The 20,071-nt window shown below is 41.4% G+C and overlaps 1 protein-coding gene across 14 annotated transcripts in view; it reads right to left on the bottom strand.

Moving 5' to 3' along the window:
• Nucleotides 1-20,071, bottom strand: part of ABLIM1 (actin binding LIM protein 1) — a 192,496-nt gene that overhangs the window by 63,484 nt on the left and 108,941 nt on the right. For all 14 annotated transcript variants that reach the window (XM_062607943.1, XM_062607942.1, XM_062607934.1 and 11 more), the window contains 2 exons: nucleotides 7,666-7,792; nucleotides 6,435-6,528 (listed from right to left, as the gene is read on the bottom strand). In XM_062607943.1, coding sequence (XP_062463927.1) covers nucleotides 6,435-6,528; nucleotides 7,666-7,792 — 221 coding nt within the window. The remainder of the gene's footprint in view (nucleotides 1-6,434; nucleotides 6,529-7,665; nucleotides 7,793-20,071) is intronic.

The raw sequence follows: 20,071 nt of genomic DNA on the forward strand, positions 1-20,071 counted from the left end.
AGATGACAATCCTGCAAAATATTTTATCCATTTCACTGCTATATTTCACCATTTTATCCATTTTTCATTGTCATTTCAGTCCAGGGGACAGAAAAAGTAACAGGCAGAAATAACTGTGTTGTTACACAGTGCATGCTCACTGCCCTATCGCTACATCCCAGCTGACAGTGGCACTGTGACACTGGAGGACCTTGTGTTTTCAGTGTAAGTACTTCAGTGCAGGGACCGTTATTAATTGTATATCTCCGCTGGGGGTGATTGTAGCAGGCAGCACTACCACAAACAAAGGTTTAAAAGATGAACAGAAGCAGCAATGGGAGCTATGAAATGTAAACAGAGTATTATATTTTCCCTAAAGCAGACTGCTCCAAGGGGAGAACAAGATGTGTTCTGCAGTGATAGCCATGCAATTGAATTCTTAATACAGCTACATAACAAGAAAAATAAAGTCACCTAGGTAAGTTACCCTTCTAGTAAAACCTGGTATGTGTTACGTGTACCTCTAAGACATGAAAAAGCTACTTGTTTTAAGTATCTGTTATGTGCTACTGGAATACATGCAATGACCATGTATCACAAAGGCTGCTGTAAACTTTATATTAATAAATACCTCTCCTGAAATGTCATTTTGAAGACTTCTAACCAGGCTGCTAAAGTTTTTCAGTAATATCTGGTGCAAGAAACACACTAGAGAATATTTAACTAAATCGACAGATTCTGTACTAGGAAATGCACATTCTAATCAATGACACTGTACTCACGAAAGCAATTTCAACACATAAGCCCTATTTTTATAAGCACCTGCAAGATTTCACAGATCCCTTTGTGACAATAAGGAAGCTTTAATTGGTTGGTTGTTTCAAACCACTTGTTACAACTTGCTCTTCTCAGTCACCATCCCTGTGTTCTCTTAACATTCCTCCCTTTCCTATTGATGTTCAAATTGACCAGAGGACCGTTTCCAAACGGCTGCTGAGAAGTTAATGCCTTGTGATTCCGCTGCCATAGCAACTGAACTTCTGTTGGGGCTCTGACAACTTCTGATACTCTTTTGTCATCTTTATATGTGAAGTCTTTCCCAACTACAAATATGCCTCTTGCCAAATTCAATCGGGGGGGTGGGGAAGGGAGAAGATTACCAAAATTCTGCTCAGAAAGAGTTTTACACGAAGCAATTTGGGTTATTTTCCTGGAAGAATATTTGGGTTTGACCCTGTGCAAGGTGCACTTGCGCTGGGCAATTACACCAGCATAGTTTTCATCAGGGAAAGGTAGTGTAAGTAAAATCTACGATGTTACCCAGCTACATAGACAACCTGTCTAAAGCATTTACCCGTATCTTGAGTTATTATTAAACCTTTCATTTCCCCATTTTTATGCAAACCAACCCCACATTAGGGGAAAAAAAAACCCTAAAAAATATCAGCGTTCTACATTAACTGATAAAACACATTTCTCAGCAAAAAGACAGGGAAATGGGAAACATACTCTAATCTTATTTCTATGCAACAAATCTCCAGAAGTGATCAAGAGAGCCCACAAACTATATCAAGAATCATTTGAGATAAAGGATTGCATTGTTCCTCCACACATAAGCAATCAGTTGCAATCAGAAACTGCCCAAGCTCTGTGCCATTCTCTTCTCTTCCTAGCAGTTTAAAAGTATGTTAGCTGTGCTCTCTTTACCTAAACCACAGAATGACACACAGACTTTTAGAATACTCCTTCTAGTGCTCAGGAACAAAAGTACAAATACCCTATTAAAATACCACTAGCAAACTATTTGGTCACATCACAAAGTGCATCCCCTCTCCCCACAAAATCAAGCTATGACCCGTTCCAGTTCAGATATAGTTTCACAGGAAGGGCTTTACCTTCTGATCCTAATTCTTCAGTCTAAGTCCATTCCCTTCTTAACTCTGTGGGCAGTCTCCCTCCACCTCCGTTCCGATTCGGAGCCCTAACAGAAGCGATGCGCAGAGGGCTCCTGCTCTCAGCGATGCAGCTCCTGTCACTGCACCCAGCGCTGCGCCTTGCTCCTGTGCTCTGCTCGCATTGCCCTGCACACACCCACCACAACAAGGAAATAATCCTCCCTGCACGTTAAACCCACTCTGCAGGGACTCAGCCAACCCATTCTGCAAAAGGAAAAGGGGGAAGAACACCAGCCCGAGCAGAGGCAGGACCATTTCTCATCACTCGTGTGTCATTATTTGATGTTGATACAACTCGGAACATTTTCCCTTGGGGAGAGGCATCTGCTGAGTACAAAATTAGTGCTCTCTTTCTCTGGACCTTATTAAATATTACTTCCACCGCTTCTGAAGAATTTATGCAGCCTCCTGGGTAATAGTCTAGTTTTGTCAGAAACATTTAGTTACACTGAGATTGTTATCCTAGTCTAATTTAGGTTAATGCAGGCAGAGTGCTGGAGTCACTTATTATAGACTAGTTAGGGTTGGAAAGGACCTTAAGATCATCTAGTTCCACCCCCCCCTGCCATGGGCAGGGGTGCCTGACTTCTCCCACTTGTATCCCTTTATCCTATTTGAGCATTTTGGGTGCTATCGTGCTTCAGACACACTCTATGCGCAGTTGATGAATTTACAGTGGGCCCTGTCCACTGACCCTTGTCTGATCTCTCAACAGGCATTTTCCATAATCAAAACAGTCCTGTGGTGTGTATAGACCTGTCTAAAAGGACAAGTGATCACAGCACGTGCTTCTGCTTTTTCTGGTCATTCACCTGGGACATTCAGGAAACATGCTCATGTTTTCTCATTTATTGTAACAGCAGTAAAATGAAACACAAACAGAGCAGACCGCAGAACTAACAAAGCAGGCTCTAAACTCCAGTGCTGCTTCTCATTTGATGGGTAGCCTTTTCCCTGCATTTTTATGGAGTATGAAGATGACAATGATGGTGTGAACTAGGAGATACTGCTTGAGAGCAAAGTCTCCCCAAACCTGCAAAACACCCAAACAATAGCTGGTGCCATGAAAACAGAAGGGTAATATACTCTTCAGGGATATTTCTTTACCACAGCTTTACCGTGCCACCAAAATAATTTGGAGCCATCATAAGTGCTTGCTCAATTCACTAATTGCTTCATTTATGAAAGTGTCTAAAAACTTACATCACTTCAACCTGTATTAGCAGTACAGGTTGCATCATTAAATCCAGTCAGTTGCATGTTTTGTTTGTACTTCCTGCTTAATGACTATGGAAACAGGCTTGCTGATTATTTCATTCAGCAGAAGAATATATGTTAGCCTTTCATTTAACATTTCTGAATGGAATTGAAATAGACCTCTGCTTGTTTTAAGAGATTCTCTACATGGTTCCTCAGTCTATAAAGTGTACTGCTTTAAGAACACAGGACAAGAAACATGAGTATAATTGAAGTACCTAATGAACTCTGTACTGCATGGATCTTTGCAGAGAAAGGCAATGTTTTCATGTGAGCTATAAACCTACATCTCCTTAAATAAATTACTTAAACAGGTAGGCTACCAAGTTCCCCTGAAAGTCAATCAACTGAAGCATTTGAATACAAATACTCACATGAACAAAGCTGCTTAAATGGGTAAGTGCTGGCAGAAGGCACATGCTTGAACAACATAAACAGGCTTTGCCCGAATAAATCACTTACAGTTAATATGGGAACCAGCAATGTTGTTCTGTCACCTCTTTGTTATTCATTTATTTAGAACAAATTCATTCACATGAAAAGTATCAGTAGAAACTTCTCCTAACGCCTCACAGCACAGGCTTTTAGCTCTGAAAACAATACTTGAAGAACCTCACAGGCTGTTCTGCTCACCTTCTTTGCCTCTTAAACACAGACACGGTCTCCTTACGCAACCATAGCAGCTTTTGCTGTTTGTGCTTTCACCCTCATAATTATTGTTATTTCTTTCTAACTTCAGAAGTCAAGGTGTCTCAGAACTGACATCTTTCAGAGCTGTTGCACCACAGAGGAGACACCCTAAACGTCTGGCACATTAAAGTAACACTACCTACAAGTACTAAACCTCCTTCCCATTAAATAGCGCATCTTAAGTTACTCCTCCTTAAAATCAGGGAAAGCTCAGCATAAATTACAATATCAAATCCACATTTAGGACTTGACCTTGCAGGCTGAAATCAAGGGAGCCTTCTGGTGCCCTGGCATTTCCCTTTTCAGGTCCATCTGTTGAAATGGCATTAGGCCACTGCTTCCAAGGTGGGGTGCAAGTTTCAACAGTGCGCACAGGAGATGATCACAGGGCAGGCAGCAGACCCTTGGAACAGGAACTCGAGCTATGCACAGCCAGGAGTAATCACACAATGGCCATTTATTTCCAAATTAATAAGAAGCAAGTAGTGTTATAAAAATCAATGGGTAGAGTAGCAGGATGGTTGAGGGATTTGATATATACATCTCCATCTCTAGATGACGAGATCAAATCCTGTTCATATCAATAAGAGCCAAAAAAAAGTGAAAATTGTAAGACCTGATTCTTATTCTTGGGCTTTCTGTGTGATTTCATGCAAAATATCCACCTCTTTCTGCCCTGATGTCTTCCTTCTGCAAAACTCAAAGAATACCACATAGAAGTTTTGTAAGAGACTTTAGATAAGCAAAGGATACATGGATATAATCAGGATTCACTATTCTCTGAAGTCAATGGAAACTTCTCGTTGACAGAGTTAAGCCCTGGAGGATTACTTATATAGTGTGTGATAGCCACATTAGACAAAAATTACTTAGGCCAGCATCTTTCAGATAGTACAATATGTGCTAAAGTTTACTTATATTTGTGGAGTTACACATTTGTACACAGAAATTTGCAAGATTAGGATCTGATGGGCATCTTTCAACAGGCAAGCCTTGAAGGTATGAAAACAGTAGCTTAGTGGAAAGTCTGTGTGAAAGTCCCCACTTTTACTATGCCATTACTGCCTGATAAAAAAAAAATAAAAATGATTTTTAACACTTGTTGGTGATTTTTCATAAATAAAGATGCCTTTGTGCTGGAGAAAGCCAAGGAAGAACACTGATCTCTGTTGCCTTGACAACATTGCCTGAAATGATGTGTTAAAGTACCCAGTATGCTCAAGACAGTTGCGATATCTATTTCACATTGGATACGTACCACATTTATTGTGTTGGCATGCACTCATCTATCATCTGTGACTGTGTGCCAAATAATACATGAGAAATATCTGAGCTGACTTAAATGCACATGATATTTTTCTTACATATTTTCATGGCTATTGGAAGTTGTTTGATCCATGGCCTAGAAAAATGAGCATTCTACCATGATATGTGGGCATTAGCAAAGTAAGTACTGTTTAATGCATTTCTGAACTGAGCAGAGGGATGAGAGAGTCCATCCTCTCAAGGCTTGAATCTCAGAGTTTGAACTCAAACCTTGGCCTTTCTGACAGGCTATGCAGAGTGTGCCTACCAGGTGCACAGCTGAGCTGCTTCTGAGATGAAGACTCACTATAGAAGTAGTTCTACAGGCTTCAGCAGTTTGGTCTTAGATATTGAGAACTACTGCTGCCATCTACTGTATTATCATGGGTTGTGCCCTGATAATCAATGAAAGCCACAAATACTGAAGGAAGATTTCTACTTCTACCCAGAACTTAGTATGCTTTATTTCCATGTATTGATAAGATCAATCACTAAAGCTGGAACCAAGCTATACAGCCCACCCCTAGACCTGAGCTCAAAGCTTAAGTTCTTTCCGTAGAACAGAGTTTGCTACAGGGATGAGAGGTACCAGTTTTGCTTCTCGTATCTCAGTGATGGTGTGACAAGGAAGGTTCCCTGCATTTTTGCCCTTTAAACGTTTCAATGATGACCCAGAGGGATCCATGCATTGTTCAAGGATTCCAGTTCAAAGGGAACTGGAATCCATCACAGCCATGGGAGATGGAGATCAGTGCTAACAACAGAAAATACACATCTCTAAAAAGATTTGGCCAGTTTCAGTGAGAACACTGAGAACTCCAACTAAAAGTCGACAAAAGAGATAGTCCTGATGGTTTCTGCCTTCTTGTTTCTGAATGTATAATTTACCTCGCTAGCACATTTCTCTCTCTCTCTCACAGGTGTTTCCAGTACTCAACTTACCTCTATAAATACATCAAATTGACACAGAATAAACAGTGCAATAGATTTTGCACATCCCCATTAAAACAGAACCACAGGAAACACAGATTCATAGAAACTAGTGCAATTAATTCCCCATCACATACTTTTCCTGATGACTGCAAAGCTAAAATGTTGAAAGTATTTCCAAAAATTCAGCAACTTTACTCTAAAATCAGCAAAAAAAACCCCACCCTTTACTAAGAGAAGTTTTATATTCTCTGCAGTTGCATGAAGACATAATGTTACATGGCCCAGGTCTTCAACTCTAGTTTCTGAAATACCTACCTCTAGGACTTTCCCGGTAATGAACTGGTGACATGCTTCGCATTTGACTCCAAAAAGAACTTGATAGTCCTTTTCGCAATAAGGAGCACCATCTCTGAAACAGGAAATCCACAAATTACAAACCTCCTTTTAAGAAAGAGGTTACAGCATGACTTACACTCTTCCTTTGTCTTCCGTCTGGAGCTCCTACACACAGCGATAGGCAAATGGGAAAGAATTCAAGGGAAGTATTTTTTAAGAGAAGGGAAAAGCCCCACCATATTCTCATTAGTGCCTCTTAGAATTATTCCTTAAATTTCTGTCAAGGAAAGGCATCCAGTACAAACCACTGAAGTAGATCTCATTTTTTAGAGCAGACTCTACAGGTGGTGCAGTTTTAGGGAGTTTGTCCATGAGGACGAGAGGAGATCACAGTCTTTATTATAGGCAGGTAGTTTTTGTCCACATAAGCAACAAAATCTTTGGTAGTCTGTGAGAGTATAAGCAGTTATAAGCAGCAGGCGTAAAGTTATGTTGGTTTTCAGTACGAACAAAGAACATAAAGTAAAAGTGGAAACATTAGTCAGCTTAGGAGGATTTCTCTTTTGAGAAATTACAGATGCTACCTTTTATTAAATGTTATTCACCCCTTAATGACAGGTTTGTGAAACACATTTTCCCTATTTCCTTTCTTTGTTACATGTTTGAAGGGGGTGACAGAGACTGTATCTTCATTCCCTCTATTTTGTCATTACACTACTTTTCCCTATTCTTTTCCTCTACACTTCCTTCTGCTCAAACCCCTTGTCATTACCTTTGTATATGGAGATGAGAAGCGCAGTGTCAGGTCAATCACATCACATTTACCCTATTCTCTAGCAAACGCAAGCAATGGACAAGTTTCTACTTTTTTTCCTCAAAATCACATTTTGGAAAGCAAAATGGCAGAAAAAGTTGCATCTGGCTAAGACGGAAAACACATGCAGGAATTCACCTAATCCTCTATGGGAGCATGGAGATATACCCCCTTCTGTACTGGTATTAAATACAGACTACAATGATTAAACACCACCTTTCAGTTGCATGCCTCAGTTTCATTTCCCAACTCAGTTCTCACTGGGAACAAAGGTTCTGGTGTATGCGTAAAGGTGGTGAGACCTGGATTTTGACAGGTGAACTTTGCTGCCAGCTCTTCTCCGTTAGCAACAAGAACTCATGCCAAGAGTGAAGAAGAGACACAAAGGTTACTTACTTGCTGATGTATTCCCCGGTTAGGACCTTCCCGCAGGCCTTGCACTTAAAGCACCCCAGGTGCCACTGCTTATCCAGAGCTAGCAATGCTTGGCCATTTTTTATGTCTCTTCCACAGCCAGCACAATCTGCAAACAAACAAACGAAAGCATTTGTTGTCAGTTACTTGGTTCATTAACCCTCATCAGCCACTGCAACACTTGATAACCAAAGGGGACCATTACACAGCAAAGCAAAGGTGCAGCTTCCTTTCCTCAAACACTTCCCAGGTCCTGTACAAAGATTCAATTATCATCTATAATATATGCCAACTAGATAGTTACGCCTATAATAGACACATAGTAGAAGAGGGAAAGTAACTCTTCTGTTTTTCATGCTGTTTATGATTCAAAGACTGCCAGGCAAGACAGAGCTACAGAAACCTGCAAAAAGCTCCTGTCTTCTAAAGCAATCAGTGCTATTTCTCGGGTTGCTTTTAGCAAGATCTTGACTGCTTGCACGAAGCCAAGAAGACCTGAGCGAGCACCCTCAGGATGCTGCACTTCCCCATTGGGTGGCAGCAGAGCCCAACGTCTCTCCCGGCTCTGGGCGGTGGCACATCACAGCCAGGAACAGGGATACAGACTATTTCAGGGAGGACCAAAGGCAACGGTGACAGCAGTGTAGGTTGCATGACAGGGCACGTTGTCTTCCACATGCAGCTGTGGGCAACTGGTTCGCATGGTCTCTAATCGGCATAAGGACTCCCACTCAGGGATTTTAGTACTGCCTTGGCAGTCGATACTTTTCACTGCGGTTCTGAAAGGCTCTTTAATGGCAGAATGCAAACCTGAAGCCAGGAGCACTGAATGTCCTCTGTCTCAGAGGATGCCGCATTATCTCGTGTCACATCAGAGATCTTCGGCTCAGCCCCAAGCTCTCATGCCTCTCTATTCAAACATAAAATACTCCAAGAGATTTCCTGGTAAAGGGCAATTGAGCACACGGTAAGATCTGAAGAGACTGATGTGGCAGACAGCACTGAGCTGCAAGGGTTGTGCTACAGCTTCTGTGCCCAGCCTCAGGGGACAGAGGGACTGAGGGAAGGCCTGGAAGACCAGTGAAGCAGAAAGGAATGCCCATCAGCTGAGGCATACAGGGAAACCACAGAGGAGACAGCCTGGAACAAAGGATTTTCTGTATTTTATTATCCTCAAACTGGGTGTTCCTTTAGTGAATGTAACATCCTCTCCACATGCCTGATACACCAACAAATAGGGACAAAAGGAGACCAACAGGATCAGAGTGATCTGAACAGTTAAAGCCTGGCTGCACTGACTGAACAGGTACAGCCTGAAACCCTTCATCACCTCATGGGTTCAGAGCCCAGGAAGCACCACACCTTGCAGAAGGGTAAGCCCAGGTTTATTGTCACAACTGACAATGAGAGGAGAGTCACTCCTTTAGACACTAAAGGACCTGACTTTTGTTTGATGCATAATGAGCAAAAAAAAGCCCCAAATACATGCTGTGCATTCCGGCATTCCAGGTCACCATTTGCAGCAGGTCCCTCCTTCTGTCAGTGGTGTTGCTCTCAAAGCACTGTGGTATCTTGTGACAAAATGCAAGTCACAGACTGTTAACACAACTTGGACTTGAAAAGCAACCCCAAGATGTCCTAAGACCAGGGTTTTACTCTGGAGGACAAATGTTACAAACTGAAATCATGAAATGACAAGCACTGATGCCATGTAATGAATCCCTCTGCTCTTCTGTGACAGTTCAAGGCTCCGTGCCATGCTGTAATAACAGCAAAGGCTGGAACAGGTCACCAAGGAAGGCCCTGGAATTTCCAGCATAGGGCTGAGGAGGGGACAAGCAAGCATCTGCCAGGATAGCTATGGTATGCTGATCTTGCCTTTGGTTTTAGGAGGATACTGTATAATGTCTTGAGGTCCCTTCCAGCCGTTGTTTTCTTATGCTAAACCTAAAAACATGCAATTTGCCTTCTGATTGTGACAATAAATGGAATCCTTCCTTCAGTCTCAGTGAGTGCTGAACTGCAGTTTTAATCAGCACCCATTTCCCAGTTTCCTAGCACTACTGCTTCTCCCTAGTGTGCCAGCTTCCACATTCCTGACCTGGGGTCCTGCCAAACTGTGATGCATTCCCTTTTACACTAATCCCTTGAAAAATCTGCTACATTTTCCATGCTTTTTCTCAGCTGTATCCAAGAAGCTGAAATTTCTCAGATATGGAACCAAGAAAGGATTCTTAAAGGGCTTCATTTTGATTCTGAGTTCTGAAGCAGTGAGAACAGAAACACTGCCTTACACAAATGGTCCACCTAGTCAAGTATCTCTATATTGATCTGTTCCAAAGCCAGTTACATGGAGGAAGTAGGGAACCATTGCTTCTTTGTAAGCCAAAGGTGATGTAGCCACACTTACTCTTCTCTTCATGTGCGATACAAGAGCTTGATAACATGCTTTTGTTATTTTATAGCAACAATAACATTTAATTACTCTTTCTGGGTTCCTTGAAGTGCTTTGCAAGAATAAATTAACATCATTATTTGCATTCTGCTAGTATCAGATTCATCAAATGTCAGGAATCAAAGTAAACTAACATCCCAGTACTGTCTTATTAGGCTGAGATGGCTTTTAACTAAACCTGATTTTAACTCTGGCAAAACTGTTGGGCATAGAGATGAAAAGCTAGCAATTATCATTATGTCCTAAAATAGAAAGCAAATAGGGCTAGGCTGGGCTAAGAAAAGACCATTTGTTCATCTAAACTTTACAAATAAAAGCCATTTATGATCTCAGGCCTGCATGAGGCACATTAAAGCCTTTGGCTGAATGTCATCTGCACACAGCATATGCAGGCAGGATCTCGGTATCCCACTAAACATGAAGTGCATCAGCCTAACCTGCAACCAGAACATGCTGCAACTAAAAGGGCCATAAGGTAAGACCAGTGGTTCACAACCCCATGCCAGAGCAGCACCCACCATGGTTCTCTCTGGCTTCATACCAGAGCCTAACAAACTGCACACCTTGACCTTGAGCTTCCTTGTGCTTTGCTTTCGTCATTTAACCCGGGTTCTTGCCTCCTCCCATTCCTTGCACATCCATGCATTCAGCTGTGCCAAGATCAGGAGGAGGAGGAAAGCACAGTGTACTGGTTAAAAAGCAGAGTGAGCAGTACTGTTCCCATATGCAGTTATGAGCTAAAGAAAAGCATACCACAAAAGACACTATATGGAAATGCATTTGAGCTGAAGGAAGACTTAAGATTAGACATTCAATAGCACTGATTCTCATAAGAAATGGGAAGTGATACATGTTCATATATGTTGTGTCCATGCCCAGAATCTTCAGCTGTATGACAGCTGTTTCTCAATATAAGCACTGCACTATGACTTCAGAAAGACCAAATCAGAAGGTGGCTATCCAGGAATATCAAGAAAAGAATGTATTCCCCCAAAATCAATCCTAAGTAGGGAACAAAAACAATTGTACCTGAGAGCAGTGGACATATAGTTACCCAAATCCTGGTCTCCCTGGGCTGCCTGTGATGCCAGTAGCTGCAATCTCCCTAAGCAACGTCCACTTGCTCAGACATTGTGCATGAAAATTGAATTTGATCTCTCTCATAACAGCATTCCCTGACAGCAGCATTTTTTAGCCAAGCAAAAGCTTCTCCCCTGATTCCCTGCCAGAGATGCTGCACATACCTGTTCTCTCTTTCACGTAGTCTGGCTAGGCCTGCTGAGTCTGAAGATATATCTTAACATATTTAATCTACAGCTCTGGAATAAAATAGGGTGTCATATTTGATATGTCCAGATACAAAAGCAAATGCCAATGCCCAGACAAAAGGGCTGTGATGTGGAGTCAGCCAGCCCAAAAGCATGGAGAAGTGGGGGGACAGGGCAAGGGAAAGTATCACAGCACTGTAATATTACACACGATTAAGACTTCTCCCCAAGGCCCCTTAAGCAGCCTCATTGAAAGATGCAGGCTGGCTGAGCTGCCACCCATGACACCTTGCTTGCAAAGATAAGATGAGAAAATGTGCTTCCTTTTTTAGCATCTGCATCACCCCAGACATCCAGGAGTGAAGCATCCTGCACAGCAACCCACTCGTCACTGCCTAAATTAAGCTGGATTTTCTCCCTCTGCCTCCCTCCCCTGCTGTAAGCCAATAGCAGAGAGCTCTGAGCACAGCTCAGGTGGGCTCTGCATTAACCCTAAGCACACTGCATGTGACTTTACCCTCTCTCATTTGGATTGCTTTGAACCTTTACTAGTAAATATAGACCTTTATCTCACATTGTCTGCTCACCCCACAGAACTTGCGAAAGGGAAATCATCTCATCATCTACCTGCTTTTGTGTTAATGAATGTGGTCATGCAAAGTCACAGGCAGGAGCACACCAACACTGCTCCACGCAGGCTTAGCTCTGCTCACATAGCTAGTAGCAGCCTGACTTTCTGATGTCACCAGAGAATTCCTTTCAATGCTGATGGCCATTTGTAGCACATGTCTAGATAACGTCTAATGCTGCCACAACCCCAACAAGTCACAGCAGTAACACCCTTGTTACACCCCTTTTATTGCTGTTCTCCTCCCTATAAAACACAGATAGATCAGTTTTATAAAGACAACAGCAGCAGGCTTCTGCCCTGAAACAGGTAAAGCAGAGCAGAATGATGGTGGTTGTTATTATTTATCTTTTAAAAGAAACAAACACAAGTTTTTCTCTTCATCAGGGACTGCAGTGATAGGACAAGGGGTAATGGGTTCAAATTAAAACATGGGAAGTTCAGGCTGGATATAAGGAGGAAGTTCTTTACTGTGAGGGTGGTGAGGCACTGGAATGGGTTGCCCAGGGAAATTGTGAATGCTCCATCCTTGGCGGTGTTCAAGGCCAGGCTGGACAGAGCCTTGGGTGACATGGTTTAGTGTGAGGTGTCCCTGCCCATGGCAGGGGGTTGGAACTGGATGATCTTAAGGTCCTTTCCAACCCAAACCATTCTATGATTCTGTAAATTTTCACTAGCCTTACACAGAACTACATTGTCAAACACCGCTGGAAGATGTACAGCGATTTGGGAACTGAGAAAGGGGCAAATATCACTGGAATCAAGGTCAAGAAATCTAACTATAACTAACTCTTAGCTACCTCAAAAAACAACTTACATCCCAATAATTCTTCTGTGGCAATTTGAAGGTTGCACAATTACAATTTCTCGTAGTGTCAGGAAGACCAGAGCTTTTCCTCAGTCACTCTTTAACCACAGATCAGGCCATGACTTTCGAAGCCTTGTTTTAAGATTAAAAGTTTTGATGGTATCACACAGACTTTTCCAGATCATCCAGACATTTCTAAAGCTAAAAATACAAACTCATTTTGTCTGTTGACTGTATGATAAATGCTTTCAATGTTTAAAGCATAACAGTTTGATCACTAGGGCAGTGATGAGTTCTGGAAGTCAGAGGACATACAATATTTGGCATTTTACATCCAGGATTTAGAACTGAGTATGTAACTCAAGAAATCAGCTGCCAGACCCTTCCTCTTTGCCACTGCAAGTATGGGAAACCTCTCTCAGAACAAAACACACTACTGCCCTTTCCCCAGAGGCAAAACAGAGCCATGTGGGCAGCCCTGTGCGCCTCAAGGGTAACAATAAGAGGCTGGGCGCATACAATGGAGGGAAATAAATTTCCCATGGGAAGCAGAGTATAGCTTTGACAGTGTGTTATAAATGGCAAGTTGGGGGAAAGTGATATTTTAAAAACAAATATATAAGGAATTTCATTTTGGTTCATTAAATATGGAAAGAAATCACAATGGCCTGAACTGGCATTCCTTGCTTGCAACACAGGTCCCAGTTAACCATCCCTGAGTGCCTCACATCGACTTGCCTTTTTAAGAAAGAGATCAATATACACCTTGGATGTATTACTGTAAATAGCTCTTTCATCATCTGATGCAATTTAAAGTGCTGCGGAGAGATGGAGGCTGTTCCCCACTCCACTTTGTTAATATGATACTATTTTATCAAAGGAGTTTTTAGTTCCCCCCTCTGTATTGATGTAAGCACCATTAGTCTTCTGCACAGGAAAAGGAAACTCTATTTCCCTTCTTCCCCCATCTCCTTTCCAAACGAGGCCAAACTAATCAACCTTTACACCTTATTCCTGAAAAATGACCCTCCAAGTAATATACCACCAAGTTAGCTTTTGTAATATCAGCCTCAGTCCCTCCTTCAACCCAACTGAAAGGGTGAACAAGACAGAAGGAAGAAAGAGCAGACATGCTACAATCTACCTATGAGTTTTTAACTTTCCTGTAAAGAAGTACTTTTCTTTTCCAGCTTAGCAACCCCAGAGTCACAGCTGTAAAACTGGGACAAAAGCTGAAGGATAAATCACAGCCATCTAATCTGAGGCTAATCTTTACCCTGTTATTTCTTTTACCTTACCTCAGTACTAGGATAGTTCCAGCTGAAATACAAATTCACCATATCCCAATAGCTCAGTTAGCAAAACAGCCTCACTGTTTAATACCCAGCTCATGGACAGCACATTGTGTCTCTTCATCTGCAAACTATTTTGGGTAATTTACAATTGTTGCTCACAGAAAACAAGCAATTCCAACAGTTGGGTCCAACCTCCAATAATAGACTGAAATGTACAGCAACTTTTAGGAAGGTTTTTATGCCCTGATAACCCATGACAAACTAAGGCTTAGGTAACAACTAATTCACTCAGTTTTTAAAGTGACCTCTGATTCCTGACCTGGCAGGCCTTCTGAACATGACAATTCCCAGATTCTCTTATCTCTGGGGATCTCCTCCTATAGTTATTTTCAAAGCCTCCTCATACCCATTTACTGAGCAATTCTTTGCACTTCCCCCAGAACCTTCTTTGGAATTCCTGTTGATATAGTACTCCTCCAGTAAAAGCTAAGGAGACAGACATGTTTTGATTTCCAAGTTCAAGCTGGGGTTAAGCTTAGAGAATGTACTTGTATAGTCTATCCACAATTGTTTCTGCTCAATTTACATGTAACAAAGAGCATGCAAAAGAAAGAGGCAAACAAAACACCTTTCTGGAAAACAGTAATTCTTGCGAAGGAACATTTTCTGATAGAAAATTCACAGACCTGAGACTTCCTGCCCTGCCACAACTATATTCTCAATACATTCGCTGCTCTGTCTCCATCACGTAAAAGCTACACCTCCAGAGAAGGATCTAAGGCAATTTATAGAGCTGCAGTGAAAATACCAGGCCTTGTAAAATATGAAATAGCTTATGTAAATGAAGACTACTCAAGCAATTTAGCCATTGTTATGAAACATAAGCGAGGACTAAAATTAATCCAAGAAAGCAATTCAAAGGATGAAAATGCCTCAAAAAATGGCAAACATTCTTCAAAAGAATAAATCTTCTTAGAGGAATCAGAAGAATGGGCCAGTGGAAGGATTTATCAAGGGAAGAACCGCATATTCTTAGGCATAATCTAACAGCTTTTGCCAGAAAGGAACAGTGCTTGGATGTGCATCGTATCACTGGATTTTGCATCATGTCGTGCATGCATCTTCCAGCATGTGGTGATCCAAAGTAAATGGTTTTATAAGCTACAGACCCTTGACAAATCAGCACTTAAAAATACATTATAATGCATTTACTTTCTTCATGGGTCCAGCAGATTTCAGGCAGTTTCTGAAATTAAAACACATCTACAATGCTATTTTATACATTCTAATTGTCAATTTCCATTCAAACAGAGCTTGACATAAACCATGAGCAAAAAATAGCCATTAGGGAAAAGTATGGACGTTAAAGAATATGATGAATGTACGGCAGAGCTGTATTAGTTTAAGTAAATGTGTACAGAGATGGAATATCCTCATGGTTATCAATTAGCCTTTTATAATTAAAAACCTAATGTAAAACAAGGCTAAAATTAGTTATTCTAATAAAAGTTTCCTGGGGTCTTAGGTAGCACATCATTAAAAATCAGTGATTTAAATGACAGTGTTTGAAATAAATCCACAGTGATGTCTGTGATACATCTTTATTCTACAGTAAAATCCAGGCTTGAGTGTTACCAAGAGTGTTTTTGTGTATTTAGCAGACAAACCAAGAATTATGAAATGGGAAAAGCTTTGTCTTGCAGCACACAAAAAAATATTAAACCCTTCAGGTTTGAAATTTTACACAGGATTTTCAAAATTACATTTTAAAAACGCATGTTCAAACCCCAAATTGCTGTGCCAAAGTTCCCCAGGGCATTCAATGACATATATGGATACTGGGAGTATGTATCATTTAAGGCAAAATTGGGCTCAGTGTCTTACACAGAAATCCTAGCTACATCTTTGCCAAGTATTTGCACAATACCCATATAGAATATACCATATAGCTTTCACACACAGTGAAATCTAATTCACTAATATAATTATAGGATATTTCCTCAGAATGAGCTTAAATCATGCGTTGGATGTTGCTTAATACCCTTTAAAGCCAAAAATCACTGCAGACTGCTTGCTTACAAGCAGCCAGCCAACTCTCTCCCTTCATGTTTTAAGTCCTCCCTATGGACTTGAAGGAGTTTTCAGACAGCTCGGAAAGAACTGATAAAGAACAAAACAATGAAAGCTGAGTCAAATGTGGCTGAACAGCTACAAAGCTGCAGACTTTTCACAAGAACTATGATTAAAAGGAATTCTGTCTTCATTTTACCCACTCAGCTCATTCCTAATGTTGAATTTGTGATGCCTTTAAATCAGTTCAGACCTTCTTTCTGAACACTGGCAACAATCACCTATATCTTTATCTAATAAAAGGACAGTTATGTCCTGACTATAAAACTGCATTAAGAATTAGAGAACCTTTAAAGGAGGACTGCAAAGTAAATCTGGCGCTTCTCTATTCTGATGCTTCATTGTTTCAACAACAGCCTCACGTTCCTCCCACTTTCTGGGCAGTGAGGCAAAAGCTGATTGCCATTTTTTCCTTCCCACCTTTTCCAACAGGTTAAGTATGTTGGCTCTGCTCTACCTCAGCATTACCAGAGACCTTGCTGGAAGTTTTGAATCTTTACTGGGAGCTTCACTGACTGCATCTAATTTAAGAGATAAGGCTATTGAATAATTAACAAAGATATCTCTCTCCCACAAGTTCATTAAGCATTAAGCTTATTATTTATATCACAATAGAGCCGAGATCCCCAATTGAGAGCCAGGATCCAACCCTGTTCAGCTCTGTACTGATAGGCATGAAAGCATTTGTCCTAGAGAACTTACATTCTTTGAACGAGAACATAATGTGCAAACCAGACAAGGACAAGCATACAAAACAGGATTGTGAAACCTCCACGTGGATGCCGTCTGGTCAGGGAGCAGCTGCACCACAGATTATTTATGCACATGAAACATTGAAAAACCCTGATCCACCTCTTGGCTCTACTGTAATGCTCATAACACACAGGAGAGACCGCTACAAAGAAAAGGGAGTTGGAATATCTTGCCTGTGATTCTTTCCAAACAGCATCATCACTGCATATCTTGGCATATGTAGGACACAAGCCTCTATTGCACTGAAGAAAAGGAAAATGCTATGTCTACCCCATAGTTTCAAATGAAGATGATTTTTTCAAGTGAAAGCTCTTGCTAGGCGATTGCAATGCTTCAGTTTCTTTGGGATAAGGAGCTTTTCTCCTATCTAGAAATCCCACTTTTCATTTGAAACACAATTTCCTAATTAGTTCATGCACATCACTAAAGTGATCCAACCTGTCAGCAAAAAGGTAACCAGAAATAACTAAAGCTTCACAGACAAGGAACCAGCAGACAAAGGGCTCAACCTCAGGTAAAGAAATAATGTAATACTCTTCTCATTGAAATGCTTTATCGTGGAAATAGTGAAATAGAATGCCTAAGGGAAAAACCTCTGTTTGAGGAAGAGAGAAATGTATTAAACTATGTTCAAAGACAGGTAGTCTCTTCAGAACTTCAAAGATGACCCCGGAGCCAGAAGGCTGCTGGTTGGAATTCCATCAGCACACTGTCTCATACCCAGAGCATGGGGGATCCCTGCCCCATCGCTGGCAGTGCTCAAGGCCAGGTTGGACAGGGCTTGGAGCAACGTGCTCTAGTGGAAGGTGTCCCTGCCCACAGCAGGGGGTTGGAACTGGATGAGCTTTAAGGTCCCTTCCAACTCAAACTATTCTGTGACTCTATGATCTCTCTACAGCTGATCTGCTCCCAGCTGTACTTTTCATTTCTCTTGTGCATTCAAGAAGAAATGCAAGCCAGTGTGGCACTTTTTATAAATGAAGCTAAACTAAAACTAGGGATTTTTACATTCAAATGCTTGCATCAGTTCACTCGTCAGGTGCCTCGGTAAGAATTCACTGATAGAATGTTCTAATGGAGAAGAACCAAAGAAGGGCTGCATCAAAAGGAGTGTGACCAGCAGGTCGAAGGAGGTGATCCTGCCCCTCTACTCTGCTCTTGTGAGACCTCACCTGGAGTATTGCGTACAGTCCTGGTGTCCTCAACATAAAAAGGACATGGAACTGTTGGAACAAGTCCAGAGGAGGCCATGAGGATGATCAGGGGACTGGAGCACCTCCCGTATGAAGACAGGCTGAGAAAGTTGGGGCTGTTCAGCCTGGACAAGAGAAGGCTGTGTGGAGACCTCATAGCAGCCTTCCAGTATCTGAAGGGGGCCTATAGGGATGCTGGGGAGGGACTCTTCATTAGGGACTGTAGTGATAGAACAAGGGGTAACGGGTTAAAATTTAAACAGGGGAAGTTTAGATTGGATATAAGAAGGAAATTCTTTACTGTGAGGGTGGTGAGGCACTGGAATGGGTTGCCCAGGGAGGCTGTGAATGCTCCATCCCCGGCAGTGTTCAAGACCAGGTTGGATGAGGCCTTGGGTGATATGATTTAGCATAAGGTGTCCCTGCCCACAGCAGGGGGGTTGGAACTAGATGATCTTAAGGTCCTTTCCAACCCTAACTATTCTATGATTCTATGATTCTAAGATAAGCCTGTTAATGTGGCCAATCTACTTGCCTCTGCTTCTCACACTAATGCTAATAGAAATCCAGAGAGTGTGTATCCTCTACTGAGGATACTGAGTCACTAACTCAGCCAGTGAAATAAAATAGGCTGAGATGCTGTGGGCTGGAAAGACATAATGATCACGCTACTCTTTCAAAGGCACCTAACCCTAACATGGATGAAGAATAAGGACTTAGACTTTAGGTTCTAGAATTTCTCCTTTTACAAGTTAAAATCACACAAATTTTCCTTGGCAGAATCCTGAAAAAAATGGAATAGCCAAGCCATCAACATCACACTTATAGTCAGCATTGTCTAGTTGTCCCCTGCTTCTGTGCTGCTCTACATCTGTCCCAGTCACTTTGCTTTACAGATCACATCTCATTTATCAACCTGTCATACAAAATAAAACAGTAACAAAACCAAACACCACTCATTTAATTTGTTTACAAAGGTATTTACAGATATTTGGTGTTAGATTTCCTGCTGAATGAAAGAAAATCTCAAAGCTTGTGCACTGTGTACATCAAGCAGAGCCTAAGGAACAGGGTTGACTAAATCATGAATTATGAGTACTTTACAGTATCTGTATATTGAAAAAGATTGTCTTAGAAAATTAGAATAAAGAAGTCACTGAAATGGCTCCTCAAGAAAATAGCTATTATTATTCCAGGCAATACATGTGCAGTGGAAGAAACAGATTATTAGTATAAAGATAAATAAGTACCATGGACCCAGCTGCTATTATTTACTGTAAGGGTGGTGAGGCACTGGAATGGGTTGCCCAGGTAAGCTGTGAATGCTCCATCCCTAGCGGTGTTCAAGGCCAGGTTGGACAGAGCCTTGGGTGACATGGTTTAGTGTGAGGTGACCCTGCCCATGGCAGGGGGGTTGGAACTGGATGATCTTAAGGTCCTTTCCAACCCAAACCATTCTGTGATTCTGATTAAATGAAAAAGTAAAGTTAATTATTCAGTATTCTTCCTTCTGATCCTCACTGGTGTGCACTACACAAGAGTGTAACATTCCAGATGTTAACCCCTGTATTTAGAGGCATTTGATTTCCCTTGAAACCATCCAAGAAAAGCTTGGATGTCAATAAGCCTTTTATTTATGTGAAGTAACAGACAACAGAAAACAGCATGTCAACTTTAATGCAGACATCCTAGTGGATGGAAGGCTTCCTTTTACATTACATAAGCCAAACAAACCTGACAGACTTTCAGTCTACTGAATTTTCCTCACTTTCTCTGTTTTAAGGAAAGCTTCCTCCAGTAATTTACTTGGAAGCAATGAGGGGAAAGTGACAGCAATATAGGATATAAAATAGACGCA

The sequence above is a fragment of the Pezoporus occidentalis genome, unplaced genomic scaffold (genome assembly GCF_034315485.1).
Source record: "Pezoporus occidentalis ecotype Australia unplaced genomic scaffold, CSIRO_AGI_Poc_V1 ctg127, whole genome shotgun sequence".
NCBI lineage: Eukaryota > Metazoa > Chordata > Aves > Psittaciformes > Psittacidae > Pezoporus > Pezoporus occidentalis.